Source organism: Vigna angularis, chromosome 9 (genome assembly GCF_016808095.1).
Source record: "Vigna angularis cultivar LongXiaoDou No.4 chromosome 9, ASM1680809v1, whole genome shotgun sequence".
NCBI classification, from domain to species: domain Eukaryota; kingdom Viridiplantae; phylum Streptophyta; class Magnoliopsida; order Fabales; family Fabaceae; genus Vigna; species Vigna angularis.
The window spans coordinates 21,989,446-22,006,729 of NC_068978.1; the positions used below are offsets into that span (position 1 = coordinate 21,989,446).

Below are 17,284 nucleotides of genomic sequence, written 5' to 3' on the forward strand. Positions count from 1 at the left end.
AAGAGAAGAGAGGTGTATGTAGGGAAATTGGGAGGTGCAAGGACGAACTGCTCTGATACTATTAATGTAACATCCTAATATCTCACACTGGATAATTCATAATTTATATATTGTAACATTACATTTACGGTAACATCCCGTAATCTCACACTTAAAAATTCCTAGTTGATATATGTCCATACATGTTTTAAACTCAGATTTCAACTATAAACTCATAAATATGATTCGAATTCTTCTAACTTATTTTTCGATCTCTTTCTTCATTGGTACTGGATCAGACGACATTCCTTCATCTACTCCCGTATAACGAATTATACGATCATCGTACATACCCAAACACAAACAAGTAGGGTGAGCTAACATGCAACAAATCATTTATAAAACATGCATAATTGCTTTGATACTAACATCATATAATAATTATGTCATATACCCTCATACCATCATACCACAATTTCTATTAGACACTCGTCCCACAATACCCAATAAACACCACAACACCCAATAGACACTCATTCCACAATACCTATTTGACACTCATCCGGATGATACGTTGATGAGTGGTCACGGGAGGTTATGCACTTGTGATGACTTCTGCTTCTTCTTACAAATACAATTCAAAAAATACTCCATATCATTCACAAGGTTAGTCCTCAACACTATGTCCAAAACCGGCACATAGACCAGGACCTCTTGCCCCTCTCACTACATAACTCATCCTTCTCTACTTGAGACTGGATGATTATTAAAGTATCAGGATAACCTCCAACTACAGGACCCTCAACATCAACATATACACAATTACCACATCATTACAAAATCTCTCCACGAGACTCATACAATGCTCACATTCCTCAACTCATATTATACCATTACGAAATCTCCCCATAATACTCATATCATGTTCAGACACATAAATATAATAAATTACAATCATCACAATTAAAATTCATAATTTCGTATCTACCACAATAACATGAATTCATTCCAACGAGGTATATTGCTCAATAGTTTAACAGTACATAATCTGTTCAACAAGATTTAAGTTAAAAGCTTGTCGAGTAGACTTCCAGGAAAGAGAGGTGCGTCACAATGGATAACTTAAGTACCAAGTCTTTCCTTAGCCAAAGTGTTCCTCAACTAGTTTTAACAAATTTCTTATTTACAGATTCAAAATAACAACACATAATATTAACACAGAAATTCAATATAAATAAATATACAGTAAGCATTAACAGTATTCTCACATAATTTCAAGACATGCATACTAATAAACAATACTAAATCAGAATATAAAAGCTTAGAAAGGTTAGCTCCCCTACCTCTATTCCAGACTTCGCTTGCTCCGAATTTGTTTCCCCGAAAACTCTTCAAAACCTCTACTCTTCTTGCAACTAAAAATTTCTCCCTAACTCTTTCTTCTCTATTTCTCAAGCTCTCACTTGATTCTTCTTCTTCTTGGTGCACAATACCCTTCCCTCCCATGGCTATTTATAGGTAAAAAAATTTACTATTCATTAATTTTTTTAATATTATTTATTATTTTAATATTATTTTAAAAATACTATTTTAATCATCAACTTGATCAAATCTGATCCTAACTCCTTCCATGCTACGTAGGAATTCTTATCCTTTCAATTCTTTTTTTTTTACTATTCACTATTCACTTTTCACTTTTCACTATTCACTATTCACTTTTTACTATTCAATTTTCTTAAAAAAAATCCTAAATAAGTTATCAAAAATTTGAAACTCTCCTTCTAGAATTACTATAATTTTATATCAAAAATTTTAATTTTTCTACCATAATTTTCTATTTAATTATATTTTCTATCCATTAAAATTATTATTACTATTAAAATGCTAAAATTTACTATTATAGATATTTTTCATGGGTCTTACATTCTCCCCAACAACAAAAATTTTCGTCCCCGAAAATTCATCATTTTAAGGAAACCAATGGCGTCACGACTGTTTCATATGATCTTCTAGTTCCCTTGTAAAGTCACATGTTCTCTTATCCCAAACTACTATAACTAAGTTGATATTTGTCCTAAACCATTTTATTTTATGGCCTTCTATACCGAATGGTTAAACTTCTACTAAGAGATCCTCTCTACTTTGAATATTTCATACTTCCAAATGTGGGCAAGATCAGATACTACTACCTTTATATATATATATATATATATATATATATATATATATATATATATATATATATATATATATATATATATATACTGATACTATTGAAGCCTCCGGTATATACTGAGGAGCGAACTGTGTTGAGCGACACTTTGAGGCATTACAATTTTGGAGCATGTGAGATCTTCTGAGTGAGAGAGCTTTCGAGTGATCTTCTGGGTGTGAGTGAGATTTGAGCGCCGAGAGTTCTGAGTGTGAGAGCTTGTGGGATCTGAGCACGAGTGAGATTCTCCTTCGAGTGTGTCCAAGAGCTTCTTAGTGAACCCTCTGCCAAATGAGACTCTGTCTCTACTTACACGTTCGTAAGTTTTTCTCTCTCAACCCTTTTTCTCTTTGTTCAAGCTTTTCTTCTATGTTTTTCTGCTTTACACTTATTTAGTATTATGTTCTTTACTTCTCTTTCCTTTTTCTCTTTTTCTTACTCGTTATATATATGTTGTCGTATTAATTAACACTTTGTCTTAAAACACAGGGTATATAGGCTGGAAAACCGTTGTTAATCTCCCTTCGTTTGAAGGTATGAAAGAGACATTCGGATAGAACAACGCCACGTACCCCAATTAAAACGAACCAAAACAAACTTTTATTTCAACTTAAACAACAATAAAAATATGGACTCTGTGGACTTAGATCTAGTTAGGATCCATTGCGAGGACCGTGAAACAGATCTATTTTTGGACATTGAGACTTCAAAGACTGAACAATGAAAATTAAACTAAAAAGAGAAGAAGCAAAATGGAAAACTTGACTTAAATTGGAAACTTGACTTCAACGTAATAAATCTTTTTACTTTTACTTTACTTTATGAACAAAAACTTAGAAAAAATGGATATCGAAGCCAAGACAGTTTACAAACGATGGCGGTCCACCCCGGAACAAGTTAACATCTTGTTGAACATCTTCAACCATGGGATCATTAATCCTAGTCGAGATCAAATTCGCAAGATTACAGGACGACTCAAGGAGTACGGAGAAGTTGGAGAATACAGCGTCTATTGTTGGTTTCAAAACCATGGAAATCGGGTGAAGCATCGACGCTTGCCGCAAGACGTCCCTGAACCTTCATATTCCCTCCTTCCGTCATTTATGTATGGCAAACTTTCTTTCTTTTCCTTTTTTTTTCTCTAATTTCTTTATTTATTTTATTTATCTCTGACTACTATTATTTTTGCACCACCGGAGATCCTTCATGGGTAATTCCACAGGCTCCAAGGCTCCTAGATCTCTTTCTCATCCCCGCTATACATGAAGAAGAAGAGAAAGTTACTCAACCCATGCCGTTTCGCATCAAATCCCCTTCCACAGAGCTTTCTTTGAGATTGTCGTTCGTCGATCAATAGTCTCCTTAAGGAGACTATTTTTATTTATTTATTATATTTTTATGGACTGTACTCTTAACGGCCACTTGTGGCCGACACGTGAACATTTTATTTTATTTATGCATTGTGATCTTTATCTACTTTGCTAGTTAATGATTTTTTTTTTCTAAAGCCCTATAAGATATGTTTGCTTAGCACATGGGTGATATCATTTTCACACGAAGATTAAGGCATCTGGTTATACCTATGAGATTCGGACAATACAAAATTGCATCAATTGAAAAATTGTGTAGTCCTAATGACTTTATAGACCTGAGTTATTGAAATATATGATATTTGTCATATCATACACCATTGTTTTATTCATTTTCAATAATGAAATTGAAATTTCTTTGAGAATAGCTCTCATTTGTATACTCTTATGCTAACACATATTTGTAATTCAAACTCAAATTTAAACTATAACGGAACAACTAGCATAATTATTAATTTCACATGACCACACAAGCTAAAAATCATATTTAATGTCGTCTTTACAGAATTCAAAAGGATTGAATATTATAGGATCATAATCATCGATATGGTACATATTTTTATCAACATAACACATATTAGTAATACCACAATCATGAAACAAGAGCACATCAGATTATATCCTTCAAAGTATCTACACAAATTATACTACTAACTACGCCAAACAATATATCCATTCAAGCATCACGACTGGCTTTGAAACACCCTAATTTGTATACATTTATATATATCATATTTTCTCCTCTTACAACCTTACACCCAAAGGTATAAGGAATTTATGGATCACTAAAACATGTCATAACACAAAATCATTGTGTCAAGTATCACTTCCCACCACTCTATTCAAGAGCTCTTTCAGGTAATTACACCCTCCCAACCATTTAACCACCATGTTACTTCCTACCACTCGCCTAGAGATTGTCAAGGCAATTCCCATCACTAAAAGAGCTTATCAGGGCAATTCCCACCACTCAAAGAGCTTATCAGGGCAAGTACACAACGCCACCCCCCGTCGCCCATCCAGAGCTGCACCAGGTAAGTGTAAGTGTACTTCTCACCACTCTCCTAGGGAGCTTATTAGGGTTGATGACAACAACGCCATCTCAATTGTAACGTGCTTCCCTAGACCAATACCATATCCCAAGGATATTTAGTATTAACCAAATCTCAAATTTGTATCTTATGTGAATTAAGAGTAATAAGTATAAACTCACACACGCATCACTAGTCAAAGATCAAGGTGAGACATACAAATCTTCACCCATTTTTCACATAACCATTGAGGTTAACAATTTTAATCCCACTTTCTAACCTAACCTAATCCTATAAACTCACTGTTGTCTGTAACCTATAGCACCTAACAACTATACCTTTCTGATCAGACTCAACAAATCACTCAATATCACCAATGTTATAAATTCTGAAACCATAAATTTTAATCTCGATAAGGCCGAATTTAAAACTAACTAATTTCCCACTATCATACCTTATCAATATTGCACCTACTCATTTAAATAAACCACTTATGTCACATAAGTTAAATCCATCTTATGACATTAAAATATAGTTTAATGGTTATACTAATTAATCCTCTAATTCTTGCAATACAACTCTCATTCTCATAACACATAGCCATCCAAACTTGTATCAACCCTTATTAACTTGTATTACTATTTAAACTGACACTTAACAAATCAACTTCTAATTGTACTTCCAATTTAAACTTGAACCACTTCCCCTTCCAGTTTATCTTACCATGTTCATATTAATTCAACCTACACTACCTCTTATAACTTTAATATTTCAAAACCAATAAGATTTACCACCATTAAACCATGAACCGTGATCCTTTAATCCTCTCATACTTTTTCCTTTGAGAATTAACAACTATAACATGTTGCACAAGCCGAAAGCCAAAATTTTCGTACCTGGATTTTCTCCACTGCTCATCATACTAGAATCTCATACTCTCAAATCTTAACTCCAATACATTTACTAAAAAAATCTAACCATCTCCTTTTAATCATCTTAGCTTAGAATCCTTTCAATAATTCATTCTTTTCTAAACACCTCGTGTACTCTTAACTCAGAAATTTCTTCTCCTACTAAACTTTCTCTAAATGCGCTATATGCCTTATACAACTCCTCCTCTACTCTTCGTCTAATATTTGATTTCTCCTTAATCTACTTCAGTATTCCTATCTTTTTTTTTTAAACTTTAACTTCAACTCTTCACTAAAAGGCAGGTCAAACGTACAACCCGCAGGTCATCCTAAGGACGAACTGCTCTGATACCATTAATGTAACATCCCAATATCTCACACTGGATAATTCATAATTTATATATTGTAACATTACATTTACGGTAACATCCCATAATCTCACACTTAAAAATTCCTAGTTGATATATGTCTATACATGTTTTAAACTCATATTTCAACTATAAACTCATAAATATGATTCGAATTCTTCTAACTTATTCTTCGATCTCTTTCTTCATTGGTACTGGATCAGACGACATTCCTTCATCTACTCCCGTATAACGAATTATACGATCATCATACATACCCAAACACAAACAAGTAGGGTGAGCTAACATGCAACAAATCATTTATAAAACATGCATAATTGCTTTGATACTAACATCATATAATAATTATGTCATATACCCTCATACCATCATACCACAATTTCTATTAGATACTCGTCCCACAATACCCAATAAACACCACAATACCCAATAGACACTCATTCCACAATACCTATTTGACACTCATCCGGATGATACGTTGATGAGCGATCACGGGAGGTTATGCACTTGTGATGACTTCTGCTTCTTCTTACAAATACAGTTCAAAAAATACTCCATACCATTCACAAGGTTAGTCCTCAACACTATGTCCAAAACCGACACATAGACCAGGACCTCCTACCCCTCTCACTACATAACTCATCCTTCTCTACTTGAGACTGGATGATTATTAGAGTATCAGGATAACCTCCAACTACAGGACCCTCAACATCAACATATACACAATTACCACATCATTATAGAATCTCTCCACGAGACTCATACAATGCTCACATTCCTCAACTCATATTATACCATTATGAAATCTCCCCATAATACTCATATCATGTTCAGACACATAAATATAATAAATTACAATCATCACAATTAAAATTCATAATTTCGTATCTACCACAATAACATAATTCATTCCAACGAGGTATATTGCTCAATAGTTTAACAGTACATAATCTGTTCAACAAGATTTAAGTTAAAAGCTTGTCAAGTAGACTTCTAGGAAAGTGAGGTGCGTCACAATGGAAAACTTAAGTACCAAGTCTTTCCTTAGCCAAAGTGTTCCTCAACTAGTTTTAACAAATTTCTTATTTACAGATTCAAAATAACAACACATAATATTAACACAGAAATTCAATATAAATAAATATACAGTAAGCATTAACAGTATTCTCACATAATTTCAAGACATGCATACTAATAAACAATACTAAATCAGAATATAAAAGCTTAGAAAGGTTAGCTCCCCTACCTCTATTCCAGACTTCGCTTGCTCCGAATTTGTTTCCCCGAAAACTCTTCAAAACCTCTACTCTTCTTGCAACTAAAAATTTCTCCCTAACTCTTTCTTCTCTATTTCTCAAGCTCTCACTTGATTCTTCTTCTTCTTGGTGCACAATACCATTTCCTCCGATGGCTATTTATAGGTAAAAAATTTTACTATTCATTAATTTTTTTAATATTATTTATTATTTTAATATTATTTTAAAAATACTATTTTAATCATCAACTTGATCAAATCTGATCCTAATTCCTTCCATGTTATGTAGGAATTCTTATCCTTTCAATTTTTTTTTTACTATTCACTTTTTACTATTCACTATTCACTTTTCACTATTTACTATTCACTATTCACTGTTCAATTTTCTTAAAAAAAATCCTAAATAAGTTATCAAAAATTTGAAACTCTCCTTCTAGAATTACTATAATTTTATATCAAAAATTTTAATTTTTCTACCATAATTTTCTATTTAATTATATTTTCTATCCATTAAAATTATTATTACTAATGAAATGCTAAAATTTACTATTATAAATATTTTTCATGGGTCTTACAAACAACAGACTGAAATAATAGGTGAGGTGAATGATGTGCAAGTTGAGAGAGGTAAAGTCCATGGCCATGGTGAGGAGGGTGACAGTGAAGAAAGTGTTCCTGTTTCAGAAGAAAGATGTGAGGGTGATGATGTTGTTCAAGGTGAAATTGAAACAGAGTATGATGTGGGTGAGTGTGAAGGAGATGGTGTTGATGTTCGTAGTTGGAATACTAGTTGTGAGGATGTCAATGTTGATGGCAATCTTGATGTTAATTATGACTGTACGGAAGACCTAATTGACTATGATATAAAAGATGAGGTAGGACATGGAGTTGGAAATTGCTTTGGTGATATTGAAGTTGATGTGCAATATGGTGGACCATCATGGACTCAGATGTCCAATAGTGATCTTGATCATCGCATAAATGATAGAGGTCTGTCTGATGATGGTTGGGAATCCGAATAGTTAGTTAGTGGAGCAGAAAGTGATGGACAAGATGATGAAGAAGAGAGTTATGGAAAGTTTGTAACATTTTGTATGCCTAAAACAATTGTGGATTACAAGTGGGATTTAGGCACTTATTTTGCTGACAAGCAAGATTTTTTGGATGCCATAAAAATGTATGCAGTAGAAAATGGTAGAAATATAAGATATCTTAAAAATGATAAGAGAATTAGGGTCAAATGTATGGGTGCTAAAGCGGTTGATGTGGAAGGTAGCTACAACAACCCATCCACAAACATGGGAAACTGAAATGAGAAAAATAAAAGAGGTCAACAAATGAGGCTTTTAAATACTTGATCAAAATTTCTCACAAGTTTGTTTTTCATTATATGTTGTGTCTGATGTAGGGGTGACAAAAAAATCCGCGGGCACGGGTATCCGTAGCGGGTAGTTACTATCCGCAGATATTTACTACCCGCAGGTATTTTAATACTCGCTTGTAAACGGGTCGGGTACAGGTAGTATACTACCCAACCCGCAGATACCCATTACCAGCAAAAATAATAAAAAAAATTAATTTATAAAATTTTTAATTAAATTTAATTAAAAATCAAATAAAATTATATTTTATTAGGTTAAATTTAATTAAAATTAAATTTTAATTTATGTTTAATTTAATTTATATTATATATATATATATATATATTGTAATTTTATTTAAATTTTATTTTAAAAATGTATAAAATATTTTTTTTTGCGGGTACCCACAGGTTTTAAAATACCCCGCAGGTTTTAAAATACTTTCGAGTATTTTCTAAACGGGGACAGTTTTATCTGGCGGGTCGGGTTACGGATAGGCACTATCCGTGCCCGACCCGACCCGTTGCCATCCATAGTATGATGCAATTCATACTTGTAATAGTGGTAGACTTTGATACTAATATTTCATAACCTGTTGCAATGTAGATATCGGTCACGATCAAGGTTTCCCGTCACATCTAAATGTGATACATTGGTAAATAACATGTCAGAGGCATTCAACAGTGTTATGGTGCATACAAGGTCTAAGCCAATCATAAGCATGTTGGAGGAGATCCAACTTTACTTGATGAAGAGATGGACAACAAACAGAACAAAAAGTGAATCATTGTCTGAGGTCATTTGTCCTAAAATCAAGACTAGACTTAATAAGGAGTCCTAGTTAACTAAATATTGGATTCTAGAACTTCTTGCCAGAAATCAACCTAATAACGTGTTGTGAACCCTGACTAAACACAACAAAGTAACCTAGCAAATGAATCGATCATGCCATCATTAAATGAGGGTCAAGCATAGGAGGGGAATTGTAATGTTTATCTCACTGCTTTGAACAATTGTAATGTTTCTGTGACAAAATTGGAAAATTGTAATGTCTGTCAAATATTTTTGTAACCTTTTACTCATCTGAACAATTTCAGCACTTTATTAATGTTTATGGAATGTTATCTTTGCTTTCGGAATGTATGAATTCCAAATGTTTGATATTGGAATGCCAAATGTAAAAGGATCAATTTGACCATTGTGTTAATGAATACTTGCCTCTATAGCATTTTCTTCTTGTTTTGAACTTAATGAATAGCCAAGGATTTCCTCCAAATGGTCATTTCTATATGTTTCCATTTTTATATATTCTTTTCTGACTTACTTGCCTCCAAATTAATATATAATTAGCCTCATCCTCACTGCCTTTGGTTCATTGTGACAATAGTAGATATTTGGTTCATTGTTAGATTAAAGTTTGGTTTGGTCTTCATCAACATCAGACAACATTACCATTACAACATATCAGATTAAAGTTAGGGTTGAATGTATTCAAATTGCATTACTCCATTAATTATGTAACTAATTTATTAAAGTGAAATTTCAATCATCCCATTCTTAGCCATAAACAGATATCAGATTCCATAAGCACAACTCAATTACTTAGTCATAAATACATAATGCTGAGTTTTTCACTTAGGAAACAAGTCTTCATTTGATTAAAACAAAACAAACCTACAACAAAGTTACAACAAATCATCCCATTCTCATCAACATTGAAACTAAAATTATCTCTATTACACATAAAACAGAAACCAACAATATCAACACCTTCATCCACTTTTGAACAATGAACACAAATTTCTGTAAATTAACTATCATTTTCCTAGTAGTCTCCATTTCTTCACTGTTCACCAAAGTTTCTTTCTTTCCTTCGCTCTTCACGTAGCTATCCCTTTCGTCAAACCGAACATCAGTGCACCATTTGAAGAAGTTGCAACCAGTGTCTTCACCACTATTATGTAAAGACAACAATCAACGACAATGTCATGTTCTCAGAAACAGTACCACAAATTAATTAGGTTGAAACTAACATACCTTATACTTGGAGCATCCCCAAAATTGCTTGCCTCGATTCTTCATAGTTTTGGCAGTTGTCACCACAGATCTTTGTCCACAGTGGCAAATCGGTGAACAAACAATAGGGTTTTCCTTTTGCCAAACATTGCATGTCGACAAACAGCAAGAGTGCTCCTTGGACATCCTCTTCAAAGAAGAAAAAGTACAAACTCGATCACCACCACACCCACCCACGTCGCACAACTACAAGCTCGATCACTTAAAACACCATTTTCAATTAGGGATTTTGAGCTTCAGATTGAGGGATTTAATGAAATCCAAATTGTTTTCCATTCTTACTTAAAATAAATCCATGTAATGACCTCTTACCGTGCCACGTGGTTATTAAATGCTAGCTCACCATGCCACCATATAACAAATTTAACACTGTTCACAACAATTAACGGCAAGGTCATAATTGACTCAATTTTACATAAAAAGGGACCCAATTGAGCTCTTTGAAAATACGAGGACCTAATTAACACGAATCTGCACAAATAAAAACCTCCGAAATGATTAAACTTTTTCCTTTATACTTCGGCAATTTTTTTTAAATGTTTTTTACTAGTACATAATAAATTGCGTTTGAAAAATATAATATGGACAACTTTAAAATATAAATCACCTGAAATTTTTTTCTTGTTAAAATTTTTTTATAGTTAATGATTATATACAAATATCATATTTAAATACAAATTATACCACTACGATTATTTAAAAAAAAAAATCACAAGAACAAAGACCTTTTTTCTTTCAACAAACTAGAACCAAAATTTACCATAAGGAAAAAGTAAAAGATATTCAACCCATATTTTCCTTATTTTTATGTTATTTTGCTATTGCCAATACAAATTTTAGAATTTCCACATTCCCTCATTTTTTATTTATTTATTCTTGAAAAGAAAGGATAAAGAGGCTCCAACGATGCTTAGTTTCACGGCGCTAACTAAACCTAAGATTGGGCCATAGCTGAACAAGTTGCCAGGGAAAGTAGTGAACACAGTGCATTAACCCCCAAACGACAGGACTAAAACCAAAACCAAAACCAAAACAAAACAAAACATGTTTCTACAAAACGTTATAATCTAAGAATCTAAATACCTTTTCGACTACCTCCGAGCGTTGCTACCTTTGTTTCTCCACTCTCCGCACATGGCCGTCGTTGGCGTTCTCGCGCTACAAGGATCATTCAACGAGCACATAGCTGGCACGTTCATCTTTCTTTTCATTTTTCATTTTCCATTTATTCAAAGTTTTGGTCTCATCTTCATTCTCTTGTGGTTGCAGCTCTTAGAAGGTTAGGGGTGAAAGGTGTGGAGATTCGAAAACCGGAGCAGCTTCACACCGTTTCATCCCTCATCATCCCCGGTGGAGAAAGCACCACCATGGCTAAGCTCGCTGAGTATCATAACTTGGTCTCTTTCTAAACGCTTTTTAATTGTTAGGTTAAATTATTCGCTTGCTCCTACTCTTGCCTTTGGTTTAGGTAAATTTTAGTCTCTATACCACAAAAAACTGTGACTTTAGTTCTTATGGGACAAAATTAAGTTTGGTCTCTGATGTGCATGTCATAGAAGAATTTGTATTAATGTAGAACTGTTTAAAAACGTTTTGGTGGGGATGTAAAACTTCCAAGAAAACTGTTTTTGTAACTATAGCTAAAACTTGGTTTTCTTGTATAGGGATGAAAACTAATAATGGGGACAACTATAGCAATTTTTTATGTATTTCTCTGTATCTGTTCTTGTTTTAAATGGAATTTATATGGGAAATTTTTTATGTTTCTGTTGTAATGTGGTGGTCTAACTGTTCATTTGGTCCTATACTTGTGGTCATCTTTTACTCTCTACACGACAAAAGAGTTATTCGAATCTTGCATTCGATACATTTTGGCTACCTACTCTTTCGTATCACAAGATGAACCTTAAATGAATTTGTATCTTATGTTATGATAATGAATCTATGTAATTTGGAATCATCGATAAGATTCACTCGATTATGATACTTTTACCTTTTTACTTATTACCAAAAAAAAATAAAAAAGTCATGTGGGCTTAAATTTTTAAAAGAGAATTCTGATACAAAATTACAATTCACAATTCAAAATATAATTCACCGATTCATGAATCAATATCCTTTAGAAAACTATAATTTTCAGTCCTTACAAGTGCATAAAAGTTATGTTTTAGGATCTTATGCTGGCGTCTTAGAAGAATTCCTAATGTTGTAAAACTGTGATAAAAACTTTTTGATGATGATAAACTGCAACATAATTAAGGATTTTTGAATTGTATTCCGTTCTGCCTTTTAATTTTGTTTTATATAGTTTTCATGAGTCCATGCTATCAGGTATTTAGTACGGTTACATGAACACGGTTCATGTAGGTATGTGGTTGATAGACCTAAGGGTAAACAGGGGTGGATTGTATATGAGAGGAGAAATAGGAGGGCGAGTTAGAGGGGTTAGTCAGTTAAGGGAGCTGAGGAGGTGTTAGTATAAATAGGAGTTGGTTAGTTGGCAGAGGGGATATTATGTTTTGACAGTTAGTTGGTTAACAGGATAAGTCCTGTGGAGGAGGGTTAAGCCTCTTGTATCATTGATGCATATTCAATTCTTTGTGAATAAGATACGATACTATTCTTTTTCTCTTCTGCGTTTCTCTGTTGCTTGTGTGAGAAGAGTTCTTGATTAGGTTCCCAAATTAGGAACCTAACAGTGGTTAATGTATTTTTAATTATTATTGCAAGACATGCTATAAAAGAGAATCTAGTATCTGACACGTGAGTGAATTTGGTACTGTGTTTAAGGTTATTGAGAGTTTTGTAACTTTGGTATGGGTAAAGGTGATAGACAAAGATGAATGATGTAAAGAGAACCAGATTTTATGTTTTTGTGACTATGAAAGACTGAATTTTAGATAGTGCTGATCTTTATACCCTCTACTGTTTAAACTTTATGCTCTTGGAAGCAAGTGGTGATTCTGGTGTTGGTGATTTATGTTGGATGTTTTTATTTTTTTAGTTTCCTGCTTTGAGAGAGTTTGTAAAAATGGGAAAGCCTGTTTGGGGAACCTGTGCAGGGCTTATATTCTTGGCAAACAAAGCTATAGGTGTGTAGTTTCTGTCTTCTCCTTTCTTCCCTTGTGTTGAATTTTAGACAAGACCAGGTATCTTAAATTTTAATTTATTGTTCTCACATGAAAAATAGGTAGTTGTTTAAAGTATTCTAATGACAAACATAATTTCAGGACAGAAGAGTGGTGGACAAGATTTGGTCGGGGGACTTGATTGTACAGTGCATAGAAATTTCTTTGGAAGCCAGGTAATGCAAGAACAATTCATTTTAAGATATATTATATCAATGAAACAAAACGTATATCAATTGCTGGACGTGATAATTTCAACTTAGCACTCTTTTTGTGTGTGGGAGTAAAAGGATAGGGTTATTCTTTAAATGGCATAACATTGAACATGTGATTTTTCTTAATGGTGCCAATAGAGAACTCTTCGGTTCTCTATTGTCATTGTCAGTGATTAAACCATAAGGGCACTAATACATATCTTAGTGAAGCGTTACAACTCTCTTCCTTCCCTGTTCCTATTTCCTTCTTGAGTCAAGTTTCTTATTAACTTGAAGTGTCAAAATCTAAATTATTGCAAATGTTCAGAACTTTTGGAATAGTTTGTTTTCCAAAAACAGCTTCTGTTGTTTTAAAACATTTAGCAATTTTACCATTATAATTTTTAAAGATCCATGTAATATGGCTATGTGATGCATAAAACTAAATGAAATTAACATACAAGTTTGTTTAGATTCAAAGCTTTGAGGCAGAGCTTTCAGTGCCACAGCTTGCCTCCCAGGAAGGTGGTCCTGAAACATTTCGTGGAGTTTTTATTCGTGCACCGGCAATTCTTGAAGCAGGGCCAGAAGTTCAAGTGTTGGCTGATTATCCCGTATCTTCTGATAAATTATTAAGTTCTGACACTTCTACCGAAGACAAAAAGGTTAGTTATTGAGCATTTGTCAATCCTTTTTGGTTGTTAGTTGTTTTTCATTCCAGATCCATTAGAATTTAAAAGGGTCATGTATATAATGAATAGAGTGGCAAAAGAAATGCAAGAGTTAGTAAAGATCAAATAGACATTGTTGATAATTTATATTTAGGACTTCTGTTGGTGATGTTATTGGCGGGATATAAGGTGTATAATTCTGTTTATGAAACTGGTATTTTGAGGATGGTTGAATTTTAAGCTTGGGAGGTTTGACTCTGGCACATATTCAAACCTGTACCATGTTGTTTCTAAGTTCCTTTTCGTTCAGTGGCTTAGTTTGGGATTAAACTCTCATGTGAGCAAATCCAAGATTTTGAAGGGTAAACTAAAAGAAGAAAGGAGTAGATAAATGAAAGGAAATCATTGATAGATAGAAGTGATAGGTATATAAATGTTCAATTCTTTTGAATTTGGAACACTATTATTAGATGATCCTTTTTAAGAAGTGGATTTTAAGCCTAACTTAACTCCAAAAAACCGGTTTGGAAGGTGAGGTTTGCACTCATTTATATACTTGAAATTTGCCTCATCTCTAGTTGATGTAGGACTTCCAACATATTCCCCTCACGCCGAAGTATATACATTTCGAGCGTGAGACTAAACATTAATGGGTGGTCGGATAACGGCTCGATAGCGGGTGGAATAGTATGTTCAACAAACAACAAATATCGTTAGGATAGGCTCTAACCATAGCTCTAATCATTTTAAGAAATGGACTTTAAGCCTAACTCAACCCTACAAAACTGGCGTGGAAGGTGAGGTTTACACTCACTTATATACTTAAAATTGGCCTTATCTCTAGTCGACGTGGGACTTCCAACGATCCTGACTTCTTTGCATTTACCTATTTGTATGCTTATTCTCATTGGAACAGTCTCCTTTAGCGAAAACTGCTCATAACAGTGTTCCTTATCAGATACTTAATTTCCAAACCAATATGTTGGTTTCATTTTCCTATCCTGAATGAACTACTCATATACCTTATCATTAGATTTAGTACTATAGTAACATGTATAGCAGATCCATCAGTGCCTTTCAGCATTGTATGTTATTGCTGATCCATATTTTATCATTAAAAAAAATTGTCATCATAAACTGCTAGCTGAGTGACATTTGCAACATTCGTAAGATGACTATAATATTTAATTTTGAGGTTGAAGTGTAACTATCATGAAATAGAAATTTTTCTCTGCCAACTGGTGTGATACAATAACTGCTGAAGTTTTGCTCTGGCTATTTGATTTTGACCACCATACTACCGTTTAACTTGTTTGCTTAAGAGGCCTTTATACTTGATGCAGGTGATATATCGGAAGCAATCTTGTAATGTTATGGTTTCAAAACCTCTAAGCATTTGAAAAAGAAATGGTCTAACAATATGATTTTATTGAACATTGACACAATCACTAACTCCTTGCTTGACAAGATTGTTATTTCTGCTAATCTCAAACAATCTTTCATACTATAAACTAAAAGCTCTTATTTTCCTTAAAGAAGTTTAATGCTAACAATGCCTTCCAATTGGCTCGGGAAATTAATCAACTTTCTTATTATTAATGTCTTGGTCTTTTTCCCCTATTGAGTACACCTGGTTACATGTTGTTTTGGACATGACAGGAGAATGCTGAGGAAGAAAGTAAGGTTATTGTTGCTGTGAGACAAGGGAACATACTAGGGACTGCTTTCCATCCTGAATTGACAGCTGATACTCGATGGTAGATATAAGTTGTTTTTGGCTTTTTAATTTTACAATTTTGAGTTCTTAGCAGTTGTAATGATGTAATTTTTCAGGCATAGTTATTTTTTGAAAATGTCAAACGAGACTGGAGAAGAGGCTTCCTTAAGTAACCTTGTTCCTGCACAAGTCACCACAAGTCACTATCAACTGACCCGGAGTGACCTTCCTATCTTTCAATAGGACAATCAATACTCACCAAGCCGAACAATTGTGGTTGTTCTTTTTTTTTTTTTTGAATTTTATTTCTTGAATTTGATGAGATAATTGTTGGATCTTAGAAGATAGATATCTACATAGTATTTATTTTTCTTCTTCCTTTTTTCCATGTTGGAAAAGTATTTATTTATTTTACATAGTTTGATGGTTATGATTGATGAATATCTGTCATATCTGATGATAAATATTTATTTGTGCAAGCTTATTATAATTGGGTTGATGGATTTTAGTTGGCACAAGCTTATTATAATTGGATTTTACATAGTTGACCCAAGCTTATTATAAAAATTGTTCACTGCACCAGTGTCATTATCTATTGCAGTCATTGAAGAAAAAACTCTCTCAGATAAAGTATTATTGAAGATTTTATACTATGTTCTACATGAACATTTGATTTTGCTTAAAATGAGAGATACAAGTAATACTAAACATTCATTGGATTCACTTGAGAAAGACTTGGTCATCTCCCCTATTGCTAGGCAGAAAGAATTGGTATTATTATGTCATCAGTTAACAAAAGTTAACACCAATGTTGCGTGCTGTAATGATGTAACGTGCCTATATGAGGTTAACCCTAACTTGTCCATTATTCACATGCTCCTTCATTGGCTTTTAAATCGTGTTGTACACAACTTTGAAATCGTCCTTTAATTGGCTTTTAACAAAGTAGGGGGAGGCTCAAGTTAAAGATAATAGGTGTCTCATTATCACTTCTCTAAATTTGTTAGGTAT

The 17,284-nt window shown here is 33.4% G+C and overlaps 1 protein-coding gene across 1 annotated transcript; it reads left to right on the plus strand.

Annotated features, from left to right (window-relative positions):
* Positions 1–11,533: 11,533 nt before the first annotated feature.
* On the plus strand, positions 11,534–16,757 carry LOC108346268 (probable pyridoxal 5'-phosphate synthase subunit PDX2). Its single transcript, XM_017585299.2, has 7 exons — positions 11,534–11,752; positions 11,833–11,960; positions 13,568–13,655; positions 13,794–13,867; positions 14,359–14,550; positions 16,216–16,313; positions 16,390–16,757. Exons 1-7 carry the CDS (start codon positions 11,698–11,700, stop codon positions 16,514–16,516), a joined length of 762 nt encoding a protein of 253 aa, XP_017440788.1. The 5' UTR covers positions 11,534–11,697; the 3' UTR covers positions 16,517–16,757.
* Positions 16,758–17,284: the final 527 nt, after the last annotated feature.

Bases quoted from the DNA above. Each gene is read 5' to 3' on its own strand.
- LOC108346268 (XM_017585299.2), top strand. From the start codon at position 11,698: ATGGCCGTCGTTGGCGTTCTCGCGCTACAAGGATCATTCAACGAGCAC. The intron at 13,656-13,793 runs GTGTGTAGTTTC...ACATAATTTCAG, and splicing joins CTTGGCAAACAAAGCTATAG to GACAGAAGAGTGGTGGACAA. The intron at 14,551-16,215 runs GTTAGTTATTGA...TGGACATGACAG, and splicing joins CTTCTACCGAAGACAAAAAG to GAGAATGCTGAGGAAGAAAG.